General features: G+C 54.4%; 1 protein-coding gene across 2 annotated transcripts in view; it reads right to left on the reverse strand.

The window, feature by feature from the left end:
• The window catches only part of Myo18b (myosin XVIIIB), a 214287-nt gene that overhangs the window by 147706 nt on the left and 49087 nt on the right, over positions 1 to 17494 (reverse strand). For both annotated transcript variants that reach the window (XM_076560972.1, XM_076560971.1), the window contains exons 13-20: positions 17032 to 17205; positions 13846 to 13936; positions 11424 to 11616; positions 9246 to 9326; positions 7401 to 7548; positions 4481 to 4640; positions 2119 to 2302; positions 1137 to 1356 (exon numbers count right to left, since the gene is read on the reverse strand). In XM_076560972.1, coding sequence (XP_076417087.1) covers positions 1137 to 1356; positions 2119 to 2302; positions 4481 to 4640; positions 7401 to 7548; positions 9246 to 9326; positions 11424 to 11616; positions 13846 to 13936; positions 17032 to 17205 — 1251 coding nt within the window. The remainder of the gene's footprint in view (positions 1 to 1136; positions 1357 to 2118; positions 2303 to 4480; positions 4641 to 7400; positions 7549 to 9245; positions 9327 to 11423; positions 11617 to 13845; positions 13937 to 17031; positions 17206 to 17494) is intronic.

Consider the following 17494-nt stretch of genomic DNA (forward strand, 5'->3'; position numbering starts at 1 on the left):
ACACATCACACCATACACATCACGTATACACATATCACATACACACTGGACACACGCATACTCATACAGACACAAACACACTACACACACATACTACAACACCACACACACAAACTCATGAACACACACACACATATGTATTCACACACATGCATACACACAAACTCATGAACACACAGACACAATCACATACATGCACATATATATATATATATATATATATATATATATATATATATATATATATATATATATGTATGTATACACACACACACACACACACACACAATGATGCAACCATGCCTGCTACCAGCCAGGCAGGTCTATTGCCTGAGGGGCCTGGCTGCCAGCTGTTAACCCCTTTCTTTACCCTGTGACGTTATTCCCCTCCCTCTGCCTGTGCTGGTGTTCTTGGTGTGCAGTGGGGAGATGGGATCTCAGCTTTGCCTTTAAGGACCCCCAGATTCTCTGTCAAATACCCTGTGTCCACAGTCCCACTATGGACATGGGGTTTGCAGCGACCACAAGACATCAGAGACCGCAGGACGTTATACAAACAGGCCACATGTGACTGCCGCCCGGCCTCTGCAGAGAGCGGCTGAGCGCAGACCTTCGAAAGCTGAGTGGTCGAAAATGGCGGGGTGATTTCAGATCAAACCCGATGCACGAGATTAACCAGCAGCAGGAACTGCAGGCGCGGGGTTGCATACTGAACAGATCTGAACACTCTTTCCTGCGCCTAAATCCCCACGTTCCCTCGCCACTCCACCAGCCAGCTGTACCTGGCAGAAGCTGAGCGGCCAGCAAAGGCGGCCGTGACCTCCCCTGGTAGAGTGTCAGCTCCGCATCCTGCCGGACCCCACTCCCTGGAACCCCAGCTCCTGTGCCTCCCTGCCTTTGTCCTTACAGTGTGACCCTGAGGAGTCCATCAGTATTTTGAACCTCAGTTGCTTCATCTGTAAAATGGGAGGCAGGCAGACGCAACTTTTCTCACTGTGTGCACAGCTGGGGGGCACATCGTGGGTGCTCCTGTTCTGTGACTGTCTGACACATAGTGAGTGTCCCTGTCCTGTGGCTGACTGGCGCATAGCGGGTACCGCCAGGACCAGGGCACCTTGTTCCCATCTGTCTCTTACCTGCCCTGTGCAGTCGCAATGCCTCTAGAATATGAGAGCCTGCGAGTTGAACCCTCAGTGCCGGGATGTCCAGAGCTGGGGACTCGTTGGCTCCACCTTGGTCTCCACCAGGCTGTGGTGGCGATGGAGGCGCCTGCTCAGTCTTGCTTTTCACTGAGGTTGGCACAAGACAGTGGATGAAGTGCAGCCGTGACCGGCTCAGCAAGCTGATGAGAGCATCCTGGAACCAAATCGGACAGGGAATCAGAGCCGATGTCTCAGGGAGACGCAGACAGGCACACACTGAGCAAGGCCTGGACATCCTTGGGGACTCTCTGGGTCCCACACCCCAGACCTTGTGCTTATGTTCAGGAGAGATAAGGGGCCTGGTGGACACAGTTGGAGAAACTGAGGCATGGGAGAGGCCAGTGAGTGGGACTAGGACACAGAGTCCTAGATTCCAGCAGAGGAACTATGACTGGAATCTAGGACTTAGTACTTGGGGCTAATACTCTGTGAGAGTCTCATTCTTCAAACACATCCTTCCCACGGTCCTCGATCTGCAATTGCAGTTCTCATTCACACTCAGCCTGACCAGCGACCAATCCGATGCTCACATTCGTTCTCAGGCTAAGGTAGCATGTTCACATCGGTGCTGGATCCTGCTACCTGCACCCCACCAGAGGGGGTGTCCCAGGAAGAAGGGCAGGTGGAACTTGTCTGACAGCTCAGACAAGGGGCAATGCTGACCCATGGGTACCCCCACCCCAACCAAGGTCCTCACCTCAACATCAAACACCCAAGGCGCTGGCCTTGGACCTGGGTGAGTCACTTCTCAGGGGTGGCCAATGGCCACCCTTCCCTGTGTCCCTCTCGGCAGAATGGGGGAAACCTGCCCCTGTGGTTTTGCAGGGCACGGTAGAAGTGAGCAACCTGCTGGGGTGGTGGCCCCCGTCATGGAAGTCCAAGGTCACACGGGTCATAGCCTGGCTCCCTCACTCACCATCTGCAGCTTGATCTGGGCACAGGGAGCCTTCCTCTTCAGGGCGGCAGTGTTGCTGGCGAAAGCCCTCCGCACCACACGCCCCCGGTGCAGCGCCTGCTGAGAGGTGCCCTCCAGTCCTGCCACCGCTCGGCACACAGGGGGCAGCCTGGCCCGGGCCTGGAAGAGGTTCTGCAGCTCCTCCCTAGTGAGGAAGAGAGACAGGGTAGCAAGGGACTCTCTGGCAAGCTCACCCCTGTGGAAAGGAAGGCATAAGCCCCTCTATTCACAACCTTCCTGTCTCAGAAACGCTGGCTCCTTCTGGAGCAGCCCTCTGTTCACTGCCACGAGAGTCTCCCTCCTGGCAATCCCACAGAGCCTCCCCATCCTGCAGGTATAGTCAAGTTAATGATCCCTAGAACTGGCCAGGTATACAGTAGGTGCCAACTGTATGACTGTAGGAAGGAAAGAGTCATGGCTACAAGATTATTAATGAAGTGCCCAGGCTCACACCCGAGCAGTCTCCACCCTCCCTCTGCCTCCCCACAACTGGCCTCTTCCAACACATATTTTGAGGGTGCCTGGCTCCTAAGGCTCCCTCATGAATGCAAGCTGGCCTTGCTCAAGGGCAGAGATACGGAACCAACCTAGGTGCCCAACAGAGGAGTGGATAAAGAAATGCGGCTTGTATGACAACAGAACACTTTGTGTCCACGAAGAAGAATGGAGTTAGGCCATCTGCAGCAAAGTAACTATAACTGGAAACATTCACATTCAAAGACCCCAGTCAGCCCCAGAAAGAGAGCCACTGTTCTCTCTCCTCTGTGGGTCCCAGCCTCGATACAAACATGAGGTCATGTATGTTCTGATCTATGTCACGGCACAACAGAAGCAAATCCATCTGGAAGCGAAGAGTACCAATGGGAGGAGAAGACCATGACGTAGAGGAAGAAGAGCAGGACCAAAGCACATATACGCTATGGAGTGGCTGCCATCCAACCCCTCAGACTGAGCAGTCCACACGGGGGCCAGGAAAATGGCCTCATATAATCCTGCATCACAATTTTAAATAACATATCAGTGTTATTTTTTTTTTCAAAAAGAAAAAGGTGGCTAGGCAGAACCCACTGGTCCGGGGAAGGGGCTAGGAGCCAGAGCCGTGGTGCCTGCCACGTGCCACCAACCCTGTCTCCCCGTGAAGCATTGGGGGATCTTTTGTTACAACCCAAAAGCCCAGGTCACACTCCAGCCCCAGCCCTAGAGACACGTGATCCAGACCATGGGAGCCAGAGGTGTGCAAAATGGATTAAAAGCGTGATCGGGTGGCAAGACTTGGCAGAGGTGTGGCATATGGTGCTGACATCAGGGTCTAACCAGGATGCTGAGGCAGCACCCAGGAGCCACGAGCCTGCTGACTCTCCTGGTTGGTATGGTGGAGGGAGCCACGGGAGAGAGTGACTGCTCACCACCACACCCAAGGATGGATCTAGGGCTTGAGCCCTGTGTCCCAGATCCCCACTCACTAACCCTCCTTTTGCCTCATTCTCCATCTGGTTTCTTTGCTAAAGCTATGGACCCCTGTGGTCTTCTGGGTTTGGGAGTTTCAATGACCTCTGACCATAAGAGCTTCCCTGAGCATCATTGAGGTTCGAGCCTTACCCCAGCTCTGCCAGCAGAGTCAACTCCATGTTCAAAAAAAGGAGGGAACGTCACCCCTGGGGACGTGCTTCCCCATCTGTAAAACAGAGCTGAGGATGCAGCGTTCCTCCAAAGAGTGATAAGACAGAGCACACAGTAGGCAGTCGGCATACACCCCTTCCTGATCAGCCTGCTTACCTGAGACGCTAGTCCCTCCTCCTCTGCCTGCCTCTGCCCCACTGGGCTCCCAGTGTTGAACCTGAGCGGCTCGCAGCCCCCGGCAAAGCAAGCGTTTTCTATTAACCTGGAAGTGGAGTCTGGATGGCTGCAGGCCTCCGGCTAGTGCTTCTGGGACGAGTGAGCAGGGAGTGCAAAGAGCCTTTTCTACTGCTACAAAACATATCATTTTGGTTTTATGAGCCCCTGGGTTCTGGAATGTCCATAAAAGTTACTCCAGTCACATCGTCTCTCGGATACTTAATGAAAGGTGGAAAGCCAAAACAGAGAGAGACACGGCTTTTTTTCCGCTGTGAGCTGACTCCCCCGAAGGCCTGCTCCGCTCTGCCACTGAGTCTGCTCTGGCCCTGGGGGAGACATTGTACTACTCCAATTGGAGTCATGGCCTTCGTGCCGCTGCAGACAGGATGGGATTTCTAGACTGCCGATGCTCACTGGGTTGTTGCTGAACGGGAGCAGCTGCAGGGGGCCGACGCACCTGCCCTGTCCCACGCCTAGCTCGGCTCACCTCTGTGACTGCTGCAGCACCTGGGGGGCCTCCAGGGCTGAGAGGTTGGGCTTGGCTCTGCGAAGCCAGCCCGTGAGGTCGTAGCGCACAGGGTCCCGTCCCAGCTGGTGGAATAGCTCACACTGAAGTGGCTGCTCGCAGGTCCGCAGCACGGGGGGCCCTGGAATCAGACTGTAGCATGAGTGGTGGGGGTCCGCAGGAACGCGTGCACCCTGTACGCGCACCCCACCACCAAATTTAAAAACAGTCAGAGTGGCTCTAGATAGCTAAAGCCGGCAGGTCCCCGGTAAGCACACTCCCCGCAGTAGTGAGGTGCACACATCACTTGCAGGTCTGTTCCTTTCTGTGTTCTTAAGACCCAGACACTTATTTTGCCCAAACATTAGAGAACACACAAGCACATTCTTTGAAAAAGGAGCATTTGACCCTTAGCCTGGTGTACATAAGCACCGTTTCTTTCCTACCATGCATGGAGATAAGTAGCTGTGAAATACTTTAAAACATGCATCCCTGTGCAATCTAAAACTGTCTGAAGTACCGAACAGAGGCTCGTTTGGGTGATACTGGCCCCAGACCCTTGACGGATAGACACACTAATGCCCCCCGTCTTAGGGTGAGAGGGAATTCGAACTCACTGTAATGAATTACTGTGCAAACGGGCCTGAGCCAGAGAGTCTCTCTGAGCCTTAGCTCTCTGGTCTGCAAAGTGGGGCTTAAATAATGCATTCCTCCCAAGGTGGGTCAGAGGCAAAGGATGCATAAAACATTTAGCTGCCATGTGGCACTCAGCAAGCGGCTGCATCGCCACCACTGTTTACTAAAGTTAACCTCCGGGTGATGCTTCAGAATCACAAAGTGTTTATCTCTCTCTCCTTAGTGCTCAGGGTCTCGCTTGGCATATGGATTGTAGGAAGCATTGGGGATGGATGGAGGGATGGATGGAGGGATGGAGGGATGGATGGAGGGATGGATGGATGGATGGATGGATGGATGGATGGATGGATGGATGGGTGGATGGATGGATGGGTGGGTGGGTGGGTGAGTAGGTGGGTGGGTGGATAGATGGATGGGTGGGTGGGTGGATGGATGGATGGGTGGGTGGATGGGTGGATGGGTGGGTGGATGGGTAGGTGGATGGATGGATGCTACCGAGAGATAAAGCTGTGTCTTGTATTGTTTCCATCCTTCATTAACTCCCCCATAAGACTAGATCTCCAGGCAGGGTCCTTCAGCCCTTTCTGTTCAGCCCTTAGCACAGAATGCATATGATATGACTGTCTAGGGACACAGGTTCCCTGGGGGCTCCTCCAACCATTGTTGGGCTCTGTGGTGGTTTAAGAATGGCCCCATTAAGGCTCATAGATTTGAATACTTGGTCATCAGGGAGTGGCACTATTTGAAGGATTAGGAGGTGTGACCCTGTTGGAGAAAGTGTGTCACTGGGGGTGGCCTTTGAGGTTTCAAAAAGCCCATTCCAAGCCAAGAGTCTCTCTCTTCCTGCTGTGTGTGGATCTGGATCTCAGCTACTTCTCCAGCACCATGTCTGCCTGCACGCCGCCATGCTCCTCGCTATGATGAAAATGGACTGAACCTCTGAACTGTTAGCCAGCCCCAGTTAAATGCTCTCTTTGATAAGAGTTGCGGCAATTGTGGTCTCTTCACAGCAATAGAACAAAGACAGGCCCACTAGCCTGTGTGAGGACACTGAGCTGAGGTCAGAGTGTCTACCCCAGATTTTGTTCTCAGGAGCTCAGAGCTCATTAGAAAGATCTGGAGGGGGAAAAAAGCCTTTGAAACCAAAATGCCTGAATCAATGTGTCTCTCTTGGCCCATTCAGGACAAAGGACAGAGTCTCCCCCCTGGGAACAGAGAGCCTTAGGGCATCTGGCTCAGAGTATCTGGGATTGGACAATCAAGACTACGTGAAGGAAGGTTTGCAGACATCAGTGGGTCCCTTCCTACCCCAGCCACACTCCACAAGACACCTTCTCCATCTGACCCGACTTCCAGTCTCCTTTGCTTTAAAGTCGGGATGCAGATGGCTTTTGCATTTGAAAACTTTCATTTCATTGGCTCCGCATCATTGAGTTTTCACATATTCATCAACTTTGTGTCAAGAACCTGTGCACCTAATCACACCAGGGCTATTCAAGGGGCTGCCCCTTGAGGGAACCAGCCCAGCTCTCATCCCCAACGAGCTGGCCTAGCCTGAGATGGGCATGCCTGATGAGAAAGCGTGTGAGGTCAGGTGGCGGAGAAGAATAAAGAAGTACAGATAATACAAAGTATTGTTTTACACAAGGTGTTGGATGGAGAGGATCCCGAGGCTCAAAGGATGTGGGGAAGTCCACCCATCGTGCTGGGATGAGGTGGAAGGGTGCCCTGGCGCACGGATGGAACTGACAGTACCCAGCCCCCAGGTGGGGGTGCCCATGGCACGTTCGAGGAGCCACAGAGAGGTTCACATAACTGTGCACTGCTCTCTTTTCGTGACCCTAGCCTAGGACAGGCTCCTGTATTTTTAAAAAGATCTTTTTAACTTCATAGTTTTGGAGGCTAGAGGTTCAAACAGCATGCTGTGGAGTTTCTCTGGGATTTCCCTGGCTACATTATACTGTGGTAGGGGTGTGTGTGTGTGTGCATGTAATCCTGTTTTATGAGTGTTACAATGTACAGACAGGGAGACCATGTTACTAATATGCAGGCCTACATCACATGGGTATGCGTATATGTGTAAACGTTGTATTTAACCTGATTGTTGCCCCCTGCATTTAATAGACGTTAGCACATGCTTGTAACCTCCTAAAACAGCCCCAGGCATTGTGATTGCCTAGCAAAGAAGGCGGAGCCTCTCCCTGCTGGTATAGACAGACTCCCACAAGGCAGGACTCACCCCCATCCCCACCCCCTGCCTCCTTACCATCAACCTCAGCCACCTTCTTCTCAAAGGCTGCGCGTAGACGCTCAAGTACCACACTGTCACTGGACCCTTCCACCCGGACTTCTTCATCCAAGACCCAGAAGAGGCCCCCGGCATCCTCAGCCCCTCTTCCAGCTGGGAAGTGGACCTGTGGAAGATGCTGGGAGTCAGTTGGGGGTGTCTCCTCCCAGCCCTCGGGACGAAGCATGCCTGGAGGGCCCTGTGATCCTGCTCCGGCTTCACTCTCACTGCGGAAGCCAAGCACTGTCTGCGAAGGACCTGAAACCTCCTGCCCTCCATCTTTAACTCACGTATGACCCCCCAAAATCTACTGTACCCCTCTGAGACTTGTTTCCTCGGGTATAAAACGGAGCCTGGACAGGCCTTCCCCGGAGGGCTGCCCTGGGGATTTAAGAAGGATGTGACTGCCTGTAATTCTTCCCTCACACACACACAGGGAGCTGGGTATGCGCACAGCCAGCCCAATATATCGCTCCCTCTTAGAAATCTTGGTATTTTATTATACTGAGATCTCAGGGCATAAATTTAAAGAGATAAGCACTCAAGGAATATTCTAGAGAACATGAACTTGATTTCATAGCAGACGTGGAATTTTAAAGCTAACCACAGCAACCTTCCAGGAAACCTATGGGTTTGCCTGTTGGTATACGAGAGAGACCTGGTGAGGTCTGAGTTGGCACAAGAACACAATGGGCCGAGTAGTGATGGGGGCAGGGGACGTGGCAATGTCAGCCAACCCCATGTGCCTGGGGCCCTGGGCTGACCTTTCAGTCTCTAAAGCCTGGAGAGATCAAGGGACATATTCAGGGTTGCATGGTGGTCCCCAGGGACAAAGCGTAGAGGACCGTTGGCCTTCATCACTGGGTTCAAGATGGACAAGCTGGTCCATGCCCGGGAGAGGCCCTCAGAAGCCACAGTTCAGGTCCCTCTGACCACTGCACTCTCCCAGCTGACCCTTCCACACAGATGATGGACAGGTAAGGAAACCTGTACAGGGAGAACAGCTCCAGACCTTCTAATGGGAGGGCTCAGCACTCAGCCACTCCCCAGGGCTGTGGAGGAGGAGGCTTCACAAGGGCGGTTGGTACCCCCAGGAGGAGCCATGGCAACTGTCCTGGTCAGCAGGAGACAGGATGAGGAAGTGCAGCCTGGCGCATCCTAAGGCAGAAGGGCCCCTGACAGGACCCCTCTGTCACACTCAGTCACAAGGTGCTTGCTGTTCAACGTTTTGGTGAGGTTATACCCACTCAGAGAAACACACTGTACCCACTTTAGAGAAATGGAAACTGAGGCTGAGAGAGGTGGAAAGCTGGGCTTGAGGCCATCAAGATGGAACCCAGGCCTACATTGCTCCATAACTCACGAATTTTCACACCAAAAAGCAAAGTGCGGGAAATGAAAATAAGACGCCAGGGTCACAGGTCAAAGGTCTGCGACAAGGGTGAGCTGGCTGGGGTACTAATCACTAGATCTGGGAACTGAGAACGGTGTTGGTGTGAGTCCTCTCCCACCGAAGCCTGTCTGCCTCCAAGGTCGTCCCCTCCCTCCAGGATCTGCCGCTGAATCCCGATGGCTCCGTGTGGGAGCCGCTGGAGGCCCGGCACGTTTGGGCCACACGAGTCTGGTGTAAGATATCTCGGTGGCACAGAGCTGAGTGGCAGGCCTCAGGCCCCAAGGCATCTCCACGTCCACACCCCACACCAATCCGTGTCGCTAACTATTCCTGGGGGATCCTGGTTCAGAGAGCTTGGAAAACGGGCATCCCAAAGCCTGTACGCTGTGGTTTCGTGTCTGAGAGCCCCAGGGCCCCGGAGGCTCTCTTACCTGAGAGGGGTTATGATCCACAACAGCCACCGTAGTTCCCGGGGAGGATTCTGGGAGGTCAATGTGCACAGGAATGCCTTCCTGAAATTCATAGGGTGTGGACATTAGTTCCCTCCGTAAGCTTGGTAGGTAGAAAAAAAAAAGAAGCGAATATTCCAACACTATTAAGCCATCCTTTCAAAGTGAGTTTTAAAATTGTCCTGAAATGTGCATAACAGAAACTTTGCCCCGCTGACAGTTTGTAGATTGGTGGCGTTGATGCTGGGATGCAACCATCTCCACCGTCCCCCAGAACTTTTAAAATGGACAGTGTGCACGTCGACAGTGCTTGATAAGAGCTTTGTGTGTGTGTGTGTGTGTGTGTGTGTGTGTGTGTGTGAGGGGGGGGGGGGGTTCGAGACAGGGTCTCTGTGTAGCTCTGTGCCTTTCCTGGAACTCACTCTGTAGACCAGGCTAGCCTCGAACTCACAGAGATCCTCCTGCATCTGCCTCCCCAGTGCTGGGATTAAAGATGTGCGCCACCAACGCCCAGATAAGAGCTTTTAATGTGTGCTGACGGTTTTCACCCTGTGAAGTGGAAACGGCCCACTCACTGCACCGCTGCCCACACTTCCTGCGGCTAGAACTGTAGATAATCTGACCTTCCCGCCCTGTGACTTCGCAGTCGGCGCCCCATATAGGAGGCACCACACGGTAAGTATCCTTTAGCGACTGCTTGGCGTCACATTAGCAGAATGTCCTCAGAGTTCGCCCATGCTGTGGCAGGCACCAGAGTTAACGTCCTAAAGATTGGGCGCTGTCCCACAGAGCCCGTTGGCCACGTTTTCTTGATCTTGCACTGGACACTTGGGTGGGTGGCCTCGCCCGGCCCTCTGCAGTGACTAGTGCAGTTATGGACATGGGTATAGAAACACATGGCTTGGGGTGTGGACCCAGAAGTGGACCACGGGCCCCAGAGCCACGCCCAGACCCAATGCCATCCTGGTTCCCTGGAGACTTTCTGAGCAATGGCGGAAGGGCCTCTCGGTGCCGCGTCTTCAAGGCAGTTTATTGGGCAGCCGTGCTGTCCGCAGAGATAACAGAGATAGGAATATCACCCTCGGTCCCCACGTGATGAAATCAAGGGTCAGAGAGGGCGCTCAGGCTTTCCAAGGCCACACAGTCAATCCATGCAAGAGCCAGATGTAGAGTAGCACTCACCAACCCATCATTACTCTTTCGCGCCTGACCCATGTTGGCACCAACTGAAGGAGTGGCTGCGACTCCAGCGCCCCCTTACCCTACAGAGGGCAAGACGGTCGTTTCTATCAGTCCTCCCTGAGCATGCACTGCAGGAGCACTCACTGGGGGAGCACTTACTGCAGGAGCACTCACTGCGGGAGCACTCGATGCAGGAGCACTCAGTGAGGGAGCACTCAGTGAGGGAGCACTCGCTATGGGAGCACTCACTGGGGGAGCACTTGCTGCGGGAGCACTCACTGCAGGAGCACTCACTGGAGGAGCACTCGGTGAGGGAGCACTTGGTGAGGGAGCAATCACTGCGGGAGCACTCACTGTGAGAGCACTCACTGTGGGGGCACTCAGTGGGGGAGCACTCACTGGAGGAGCACTCACTGCGGGAGCACTCACTGAGGGAGTACTCACTGCAGGAGCACTTGCTGCAGGAGCACTCACTGCAGGCACACCTGGGGTCCCGACCTCATCATCACCCAGGAAGTGGACACACGCTGTGTCCATCTGGAGACGCTCTCTTTGTACACACACTCAGGGTTTGTGTGTCCCTCTGTGCTGACAGTTTGTGCCGCCTCTGGTGGCCAGCACGGACGCAGGAAGAAAGGCCGGTCAGAGGTGACTGGGTCTTGTGTGTTCCTGGCCCACAAGCTAACGGTCTATGGAGGGCCCCACAGAAGGCCTGTGGCCAGGCGCATTCGCCTGTGACTCCGTTAGAAATGGCTGATTGTCCCCCCCACACCCACCCCGAAGGGTGGTCAGCCTTGTGTCTGTACACAGCAGCAGCTCGTGAGGGGCCGTCTGCACCGGGGCAGAGGTGGCAGAAGCCAGAGCTGGAGCAAGGTGCTCTGTAGGTGATGCAGACCACTCGGGGTGGGCGTTTACCCCGCCTGTTTGTCCTCACCCCTGGGCCCGGGCCCGGGAGGCCCCGGTCTAGCTAACACACACCTCTTGGTATCTCTCCAGAGTCGAGACAAAGGTCCTGTGGTAGAAGAGCAGCTGCAAACGCTCCTGGGCGTAATTGTAACACAGCTCTTCGAAGGTGGCCGCCCGGTCCTTGCCTTGGTGCCGAGGATTCTGAAAGCCGGGAGAGTCGACCACCATGATGGAGGCCATAGACAGATGGTGGGAGGAGAAAGATCTGGGGGGAGAAGAGGAAGGCTCTGAGTCCACGTGGAGTCTGCTGGCTCAAGCAGAGATGGGGAAACTGAGGCAGCACTCTAGGCGGATTTGGAGATGTGGCCGATCTGGCTTCCAATCCAAGCTCACCATTCACAGGCTGTGTGACCCCCAGGCAAGTTACTTAACCTCTCTGAGCATGACGACTTTGCCCAGCTGTTAAAAGGTGACAGGAGTGAGCTGGTCCAGGGCTGCCGTGAGGGAAGTGGGGTTTATGTGACAGCATGTCCTGCAATGCGGGGATGCAGCAAGCTTTCAGCAAATGTGGCTTCTCCGTCAGGCCTCGAGTCAGAAGCCGCCTGACAAAGTCCCTCTCTTTCCCCATGGCACACCATAGCTGAGAAACCATACTGTGTATGTTTTATAGAGGTGTGTGTGGTGTTTTTGTTTTTGTTTTGAGCTATCGCCTCCCTGGACACTCCCAATGCTTCTGTCAGGGAAGACAGCCTGGGTTGCTTGAATTAAAAGGCAGGATGGAAAGACTCTGAAGCCCGGGCTGCCATCCTGCTCCGCCACAGAGGGGCTGTGGGTTTCTGGGGAGCCGTCTGACCTCTCTGGGGCTTGGTTGTGGAATGATTAAAGGCAGAGGCTAGCTCCAAAGGCCTCTGGGAGAATGGGATGTCACACCACACCTGCTGCCACGGCCATGCAGCTGGCCCTGTGATTGGCGCTCATCAAAGTCCCCCGCTCTTGTCACCACCAGCAACATCTGCCGTCAGATCTGGAGAGCGTGCTTTGAACCTCAGTTCTCCATTCTCCTTATGAGGACTTTTCTATCTATAAAACGTGGTCAAGAGGGGCAGCCGCCGCAGAGATGTGTGTGAGAGGAGGGTGAAGTTGGGGAGGCAGGCACCTGAAGAGTAGTCCATAAACCTGCCCGGTGACCTCCCTTCTCATCAAAGCCTCCATTGTGGAGGTGCCGGCAGGCTGGGGGCAGGAGAGGTAACCTCTCCACCGCCCTTCCTCAAAGCACCATGATCCCTTGGTGTCTAGATAAGGTTCCTGTGCCGCCCGATGGATGGTAATTACTCAGACAGCGATCAAGGGAGTTGATTCCAAGGCCCTGGCGACTGGAGATCCCGGCTGCTCGGTTGCTACGCAGCAGCGGATCATCCCTAACAGGATTCAGAAGTCTAATTACGCTGTGCACTCTTGCGGAGAAGGGGCCCCCTCCCCGTGCTCCCCACGGGTCAGGCTGGAGCTGCTCAACGGGCTTCTGGAGATCGCTGGGCTTGGAGCAGCCCGACACACTCCCTGGACTGCCGCCACCCTGCAGGCCACCCTGCCATTCTGTCCTACCCATCCCCCACTCCAGAAAGGAGAAGTTAGAAAAATAAATGACAAGGGCAGCGTGCTGGAAGAGAGCTGCTGAGGGTGACATCTTCCTGGCTCCCCCTCCACACCTCCTTCCATCCCATCGGGATGCACTGGACAGGTGTGAGCAGGAATTATTAGGGCCGGCCTAATCAGCAGGTGTTCCCAAATCCATAAGTTTTGTTGGGGTGTTGGTGTGTGTGTGTGTGTGTGTGTGTGTATGTGTGTGTGTGTGCCTGTGCACACTCATGCATGGGTGTGTGCACATGGGTGTGCACGTGTATATGCGTGCATGTGTATTGTATGCGTGTGTTTTGTATGTGTATGCAGAGGCCAGAGGTTCATGTTGAGCGGCATCTTTTGTTGCTCATCTCCATGCCTTCTGAGGCAGGTTTCCTCACCGAACGTGGAGCTCAGTGCTTTGGCTCGCCAACGATCTGCCTGGCTTCCCCTCCCCAGCGCTGGGATTACAGGTGTGTGCACAGGTGTGTGCCTTCATGCCTTTTTTTTTTTTTTTTTTTTTTTTTTAAGGTGTGCTCTGAACTTTATCCCCTGGCTTGAGAGGGAGAACTCTGCCTACCGAGCTGTGCTCCCAGACCCTGCTCTGGGTACTTTCACCGTTAGAACCTGATTTCGATGTCTTGCTCACTCCTTCTAATGTCCCAATAAGCCAGGAGGAAACATCGACTTTCAAGTTGCGGAGACCAGAGAGGTAAATGAACTTGGTGAAGTCACACAGCAAGGGTGAGATGTAAACCCAGCTCTGCCTTGGAAGTCCCTCCTCTGTTCAAAGTCTCCTCTTCCACAAAATGTCCCTGGTCTGTGCCCACTGTGCACAGCAGGCGGCCTGGGCTCAGCCTGGCAAGGCCCCTGTTACCTGTTGATGAGAGAGACCACGGCCGCGAAGAGCTCTTGGTACAGGCCGGAGGCCATCCCCTCCACACACTCCACACCGGTCATCTTGAGCCCTGGGATTGGGGAGACAGGAAAGGATCAGAATTCGGAGGTCACGACCTCTCCCAGGGCCAAGGGCATCGACAGGGAGCAGCCAGGGTCACCGGAGTGAGAAGCCACATCCCTCAGGGCTCAAATAATGTGCACGTGGCTTTAAGGAAGGCGCTAACACCCTAGCGGAACCCCAGAGTGTCCCCGAGCACGAGCATGTACCATGCCTCAGATGTTCCTCAGGGAGCAACTGAAATCTTTGGATAAGAATAGCCCCCGTGGGCTAACACGTTTGAATATCTGTCTCCGGCTGGTGGAACTACATGGGAAGGATTAGGAGCTGTGACCTTGTGGGAGGAGGTGTGGTCTTTTGAGGTTTCAAAAGACTGGAACCATTCCCCTTAGCTCTCTCTGCCATGCTTGGGGCTCGAGGTGTGAGCATTCTGCTGCTGTCCCAGCCTGTCACCTGCCGCCATGCCGAACCCTCTCTTTTAGCAGCTGCGTTGGTGACGGTGTCTTACCACAGTGACAGAAAAGTAATCAGCACACCACTCTATCTTGGACGTGGTGTCATAACCCACGCTCAGTCCTCAGCGTGGCACTACCTCAAGAGGGCAGAAACCTGAAGAGGCAGAGCCCGGAGGGGGGTACGAGGTCACTAGCAGTGTGTCCTTGAACGGGGGGGACCCTTGATTGCGCGCTCAGCCCAAATAACCCTGGTGAATGCGACCAGCTCCCTTCCTTTGTACAGAGAGCCAACTGCAGAGTTGCACCTTAATGGAGATGCCCTGACACCCCCGCCCTTCAGCCCACCGCCAGCCTGGGTCTGGGCATAAAGCGTCCACTTTATACTTATACTTTATACCTATACTTTGCTTTCATGGTCCTTATTATTTTAAACTATGTCTCCCTTCTGAGACTGGGAGTAGGGCTTTCAGTCTCCGGTACCGGGCGCAGAACGGAAGCATGGACGATGTTCATTGTGCCTGTTTCTCTGGAAGCAGTCAAGGCTCATACTCAGGCTGGATCACTTCACTCCTAAGATTTTACTCAGGTGAAATGTTCTGAACAGCACAGCATTCTGGGTTCACGGAGTCTTCCAATTGTTTGAATTGGCCAGCATCGCTTTGTTGAGATAACTTGGTCATCCAAGCAAAGACAATCGGACTCCGTCAGCACAGAAGCCCGAGTGGGCACGGAAGGGTGGGAAACAGGAGAAGACCTCTCCCCAGTGGTGGGGCATGGAGGAACTTAGCAGGTCTCAGACTTGACTGAACACAGGGGCACAAGTGTGTCCCGTGAAAGCAGCTGGCCTGGACGAGGCTGTGCAGTGGAGAACAGCCAGTCACAGCTCCTGACCCTCCACCCTGTTCCTTTCATAGACTTAGAATCCACTTCCCCTCAAGAAAAACACTCCCGCTTCACATTCTACACAGCCTGCCCTCTGCCGCTCCCAAGCGTTTCCCATCTCCCCTTTATCTCCATCCCCGCCCTGGGCTGTTGCTAGGCAACCCATAGCCTCACAGCATTGATCTGAGGCACACTGGTCCCTTGTCTGCTTCATGTCTGTCTCTGAGACCTTTGCTGGACAGACCAACGCAGACTCAAGAAGTGGTGTGTCTGTCTTTCTGTCTGCCCGTCCATCTTGTGTGCATTCTGTGCCCACGTCTTTCTACGTGTGTGCAGCACACGTGTCCATGTGTGCACATGCTGCTCACCTATGCCCATGTGTACACACATCTGTGGACATGGGTGTGCACACACCAGTGGGCTGTTCCTGTGTGTGGTGTGCTCTGAATGAGAGGAAGAGGCAGCAGAGGACAAGCCGGGAGAGAAACAGAAGAGCCGTCCACCTCATGGGAAGGTGGACGGCTCCAGGGACCCACAGGGCAGAGGTTTGTCCCCAGGTCAGCTCAGACCTCCTCCTCATCACAAGCCCTGCTGTCCTACAAAGCACACCTCTGTCTTCTACAACCACAGCCTCAGGGCCCTGGAGAGCTCTGCTCGGGGGTACAGTCCTCTCACCTATCCAGAGAAATACCCAGACTTGTCCCCAGGGCTCCTCAGGCCCAATCCAAGATGGCGTCCCTGTGCTTACTGTGTTAGCTCAGTGTGAGCCCTAGACCCAGCATCTGTCCCTATTCCCCTTTTCACCTAGTGACGTGTGTGTGTGTGTGTGTGTGTGTGTGTGTGTGTGTGTGTATGAGTATGTGTATAAGTGTATGTGTGTTTGTATGTGTGTGTTTGTGTGTGTATAAGTGTGTGTGAGTGTATGTGTGTGTGCATTTGTGTGTGTGTGTGTGTGTGTGTGTGTGTGTGTGTGTACCTGTGAAGGCCAGAAGGTCACATTGGTGTCTCCTCCCATCACTTTGTGCCTTTCCTTTTTTTTGAGACAAGGCCTCCTGCTGACTCCGGAACTCACAGACTCAGTGGGCCCCAGGGCCTTGTCTCTGCTTCCTCAGAGCTGACACGCACTGCTGTGCCCAGCTCCTAGGTGGGTCCTCGGGAATCCAAACTCAGGGTCTCACGCTTGCATGGCGGGAACTCTGAGTCATGTCCCAGCCCTCACCTGCGGTTTCTACAAGTTCTCGGCTCTCCTCCTCCTCCTGGCTGCTCAGCTTTCCAGCTGAGATTTCCTGAGAAGCCACCCCTCAGTTTCCCATCGGTCATTGCAAACTGCGCATGCTGATAGGCCCCTGCTCTCCGGCTTCTCCCACATCCCTCCAGGTTCCAGACACACCAGCCTCGCTCTCATCCCTCACACAGGTTGGCCTGCCTCCCCCTCCTGTCAAGAGTTCCGCGAACAGGAACCACCATGGAAACACATCAGTCTCTGGGCACTGCCTAACCGTCCCCTCTCCCGGCACAGAGGACCCACCCAGGGCTCAGCCGCCTCCACGGTTACCGGCCAGAGAGAGCTGTTTGGCCATAACCACTAGACAAGGAAAGAACCATTTCCTTTCCACCAATGCTGGTGCTCCCTGGCCCGGCCCCTGTGCGCGGAGCAGCTCTCTTTAGACGTCTTGATGAACACGGGAAAGCGTGTAGGGCAGCCACCAGTGCGGCTGCTGCGAGGAGCCAGGCACCCACCCAGCGTGTGGCCTTGAGGGCTTGGTACCTGAGCAGGTGTCGTTGTCCTCCAGGCTCTGCCGCTGTGGCCCTGATGTCATCTGCTCGATAATCTGCCGTAGGTGGTGCTTGAAGGTGGCCGTATTCAGCTCCTCGTAGTCGCAGCCCAGGGCCTCGGCAGCGTGGCTGGCCCACTCAAACCGCATGAACTGCTTCCGGCCCACTGTAAGGAAGAGGTGTGGGGTGAGATGCCAGGCACAGGGTGGCGGCGTGCCCAAGAACACCCCGGGGAGTCCTGCCACCACCCCGTCTGTTTTACTAAGGTATTAAATACAACAAAGGGAAACACCCTGAATGGAGAACAGGGTTGAGTTAGGACATCCCCCACCATGTGTTTATTTATGTGCACACCCACTACCTCTTTACCCCTGACACTCAACCACCTGACCACTTACCCAGTTACCCAGCCACACATCCAACCAGCCACCGGTATGTTCGGCACCTATTTACGG

This window comes from Peromyscus maniculatus, chromosome 23 (genome assembly GCF_049852395.1).
Source record: "Peromyscus maniculatus bairdii isolate BWxNUB_F1_BW_parent chromosome 23, HU_Pman_BW_mat_3.1, whole genome shotgun sequence".
In the NCBI taxonomy this organism is placed as follows: domain Eukaryota; kingdom Metazoa; phylum Chordata; class Mammalia; order Rodentia; family Cricetidae; genus Peromyscus; species Peromyscus maniculatus.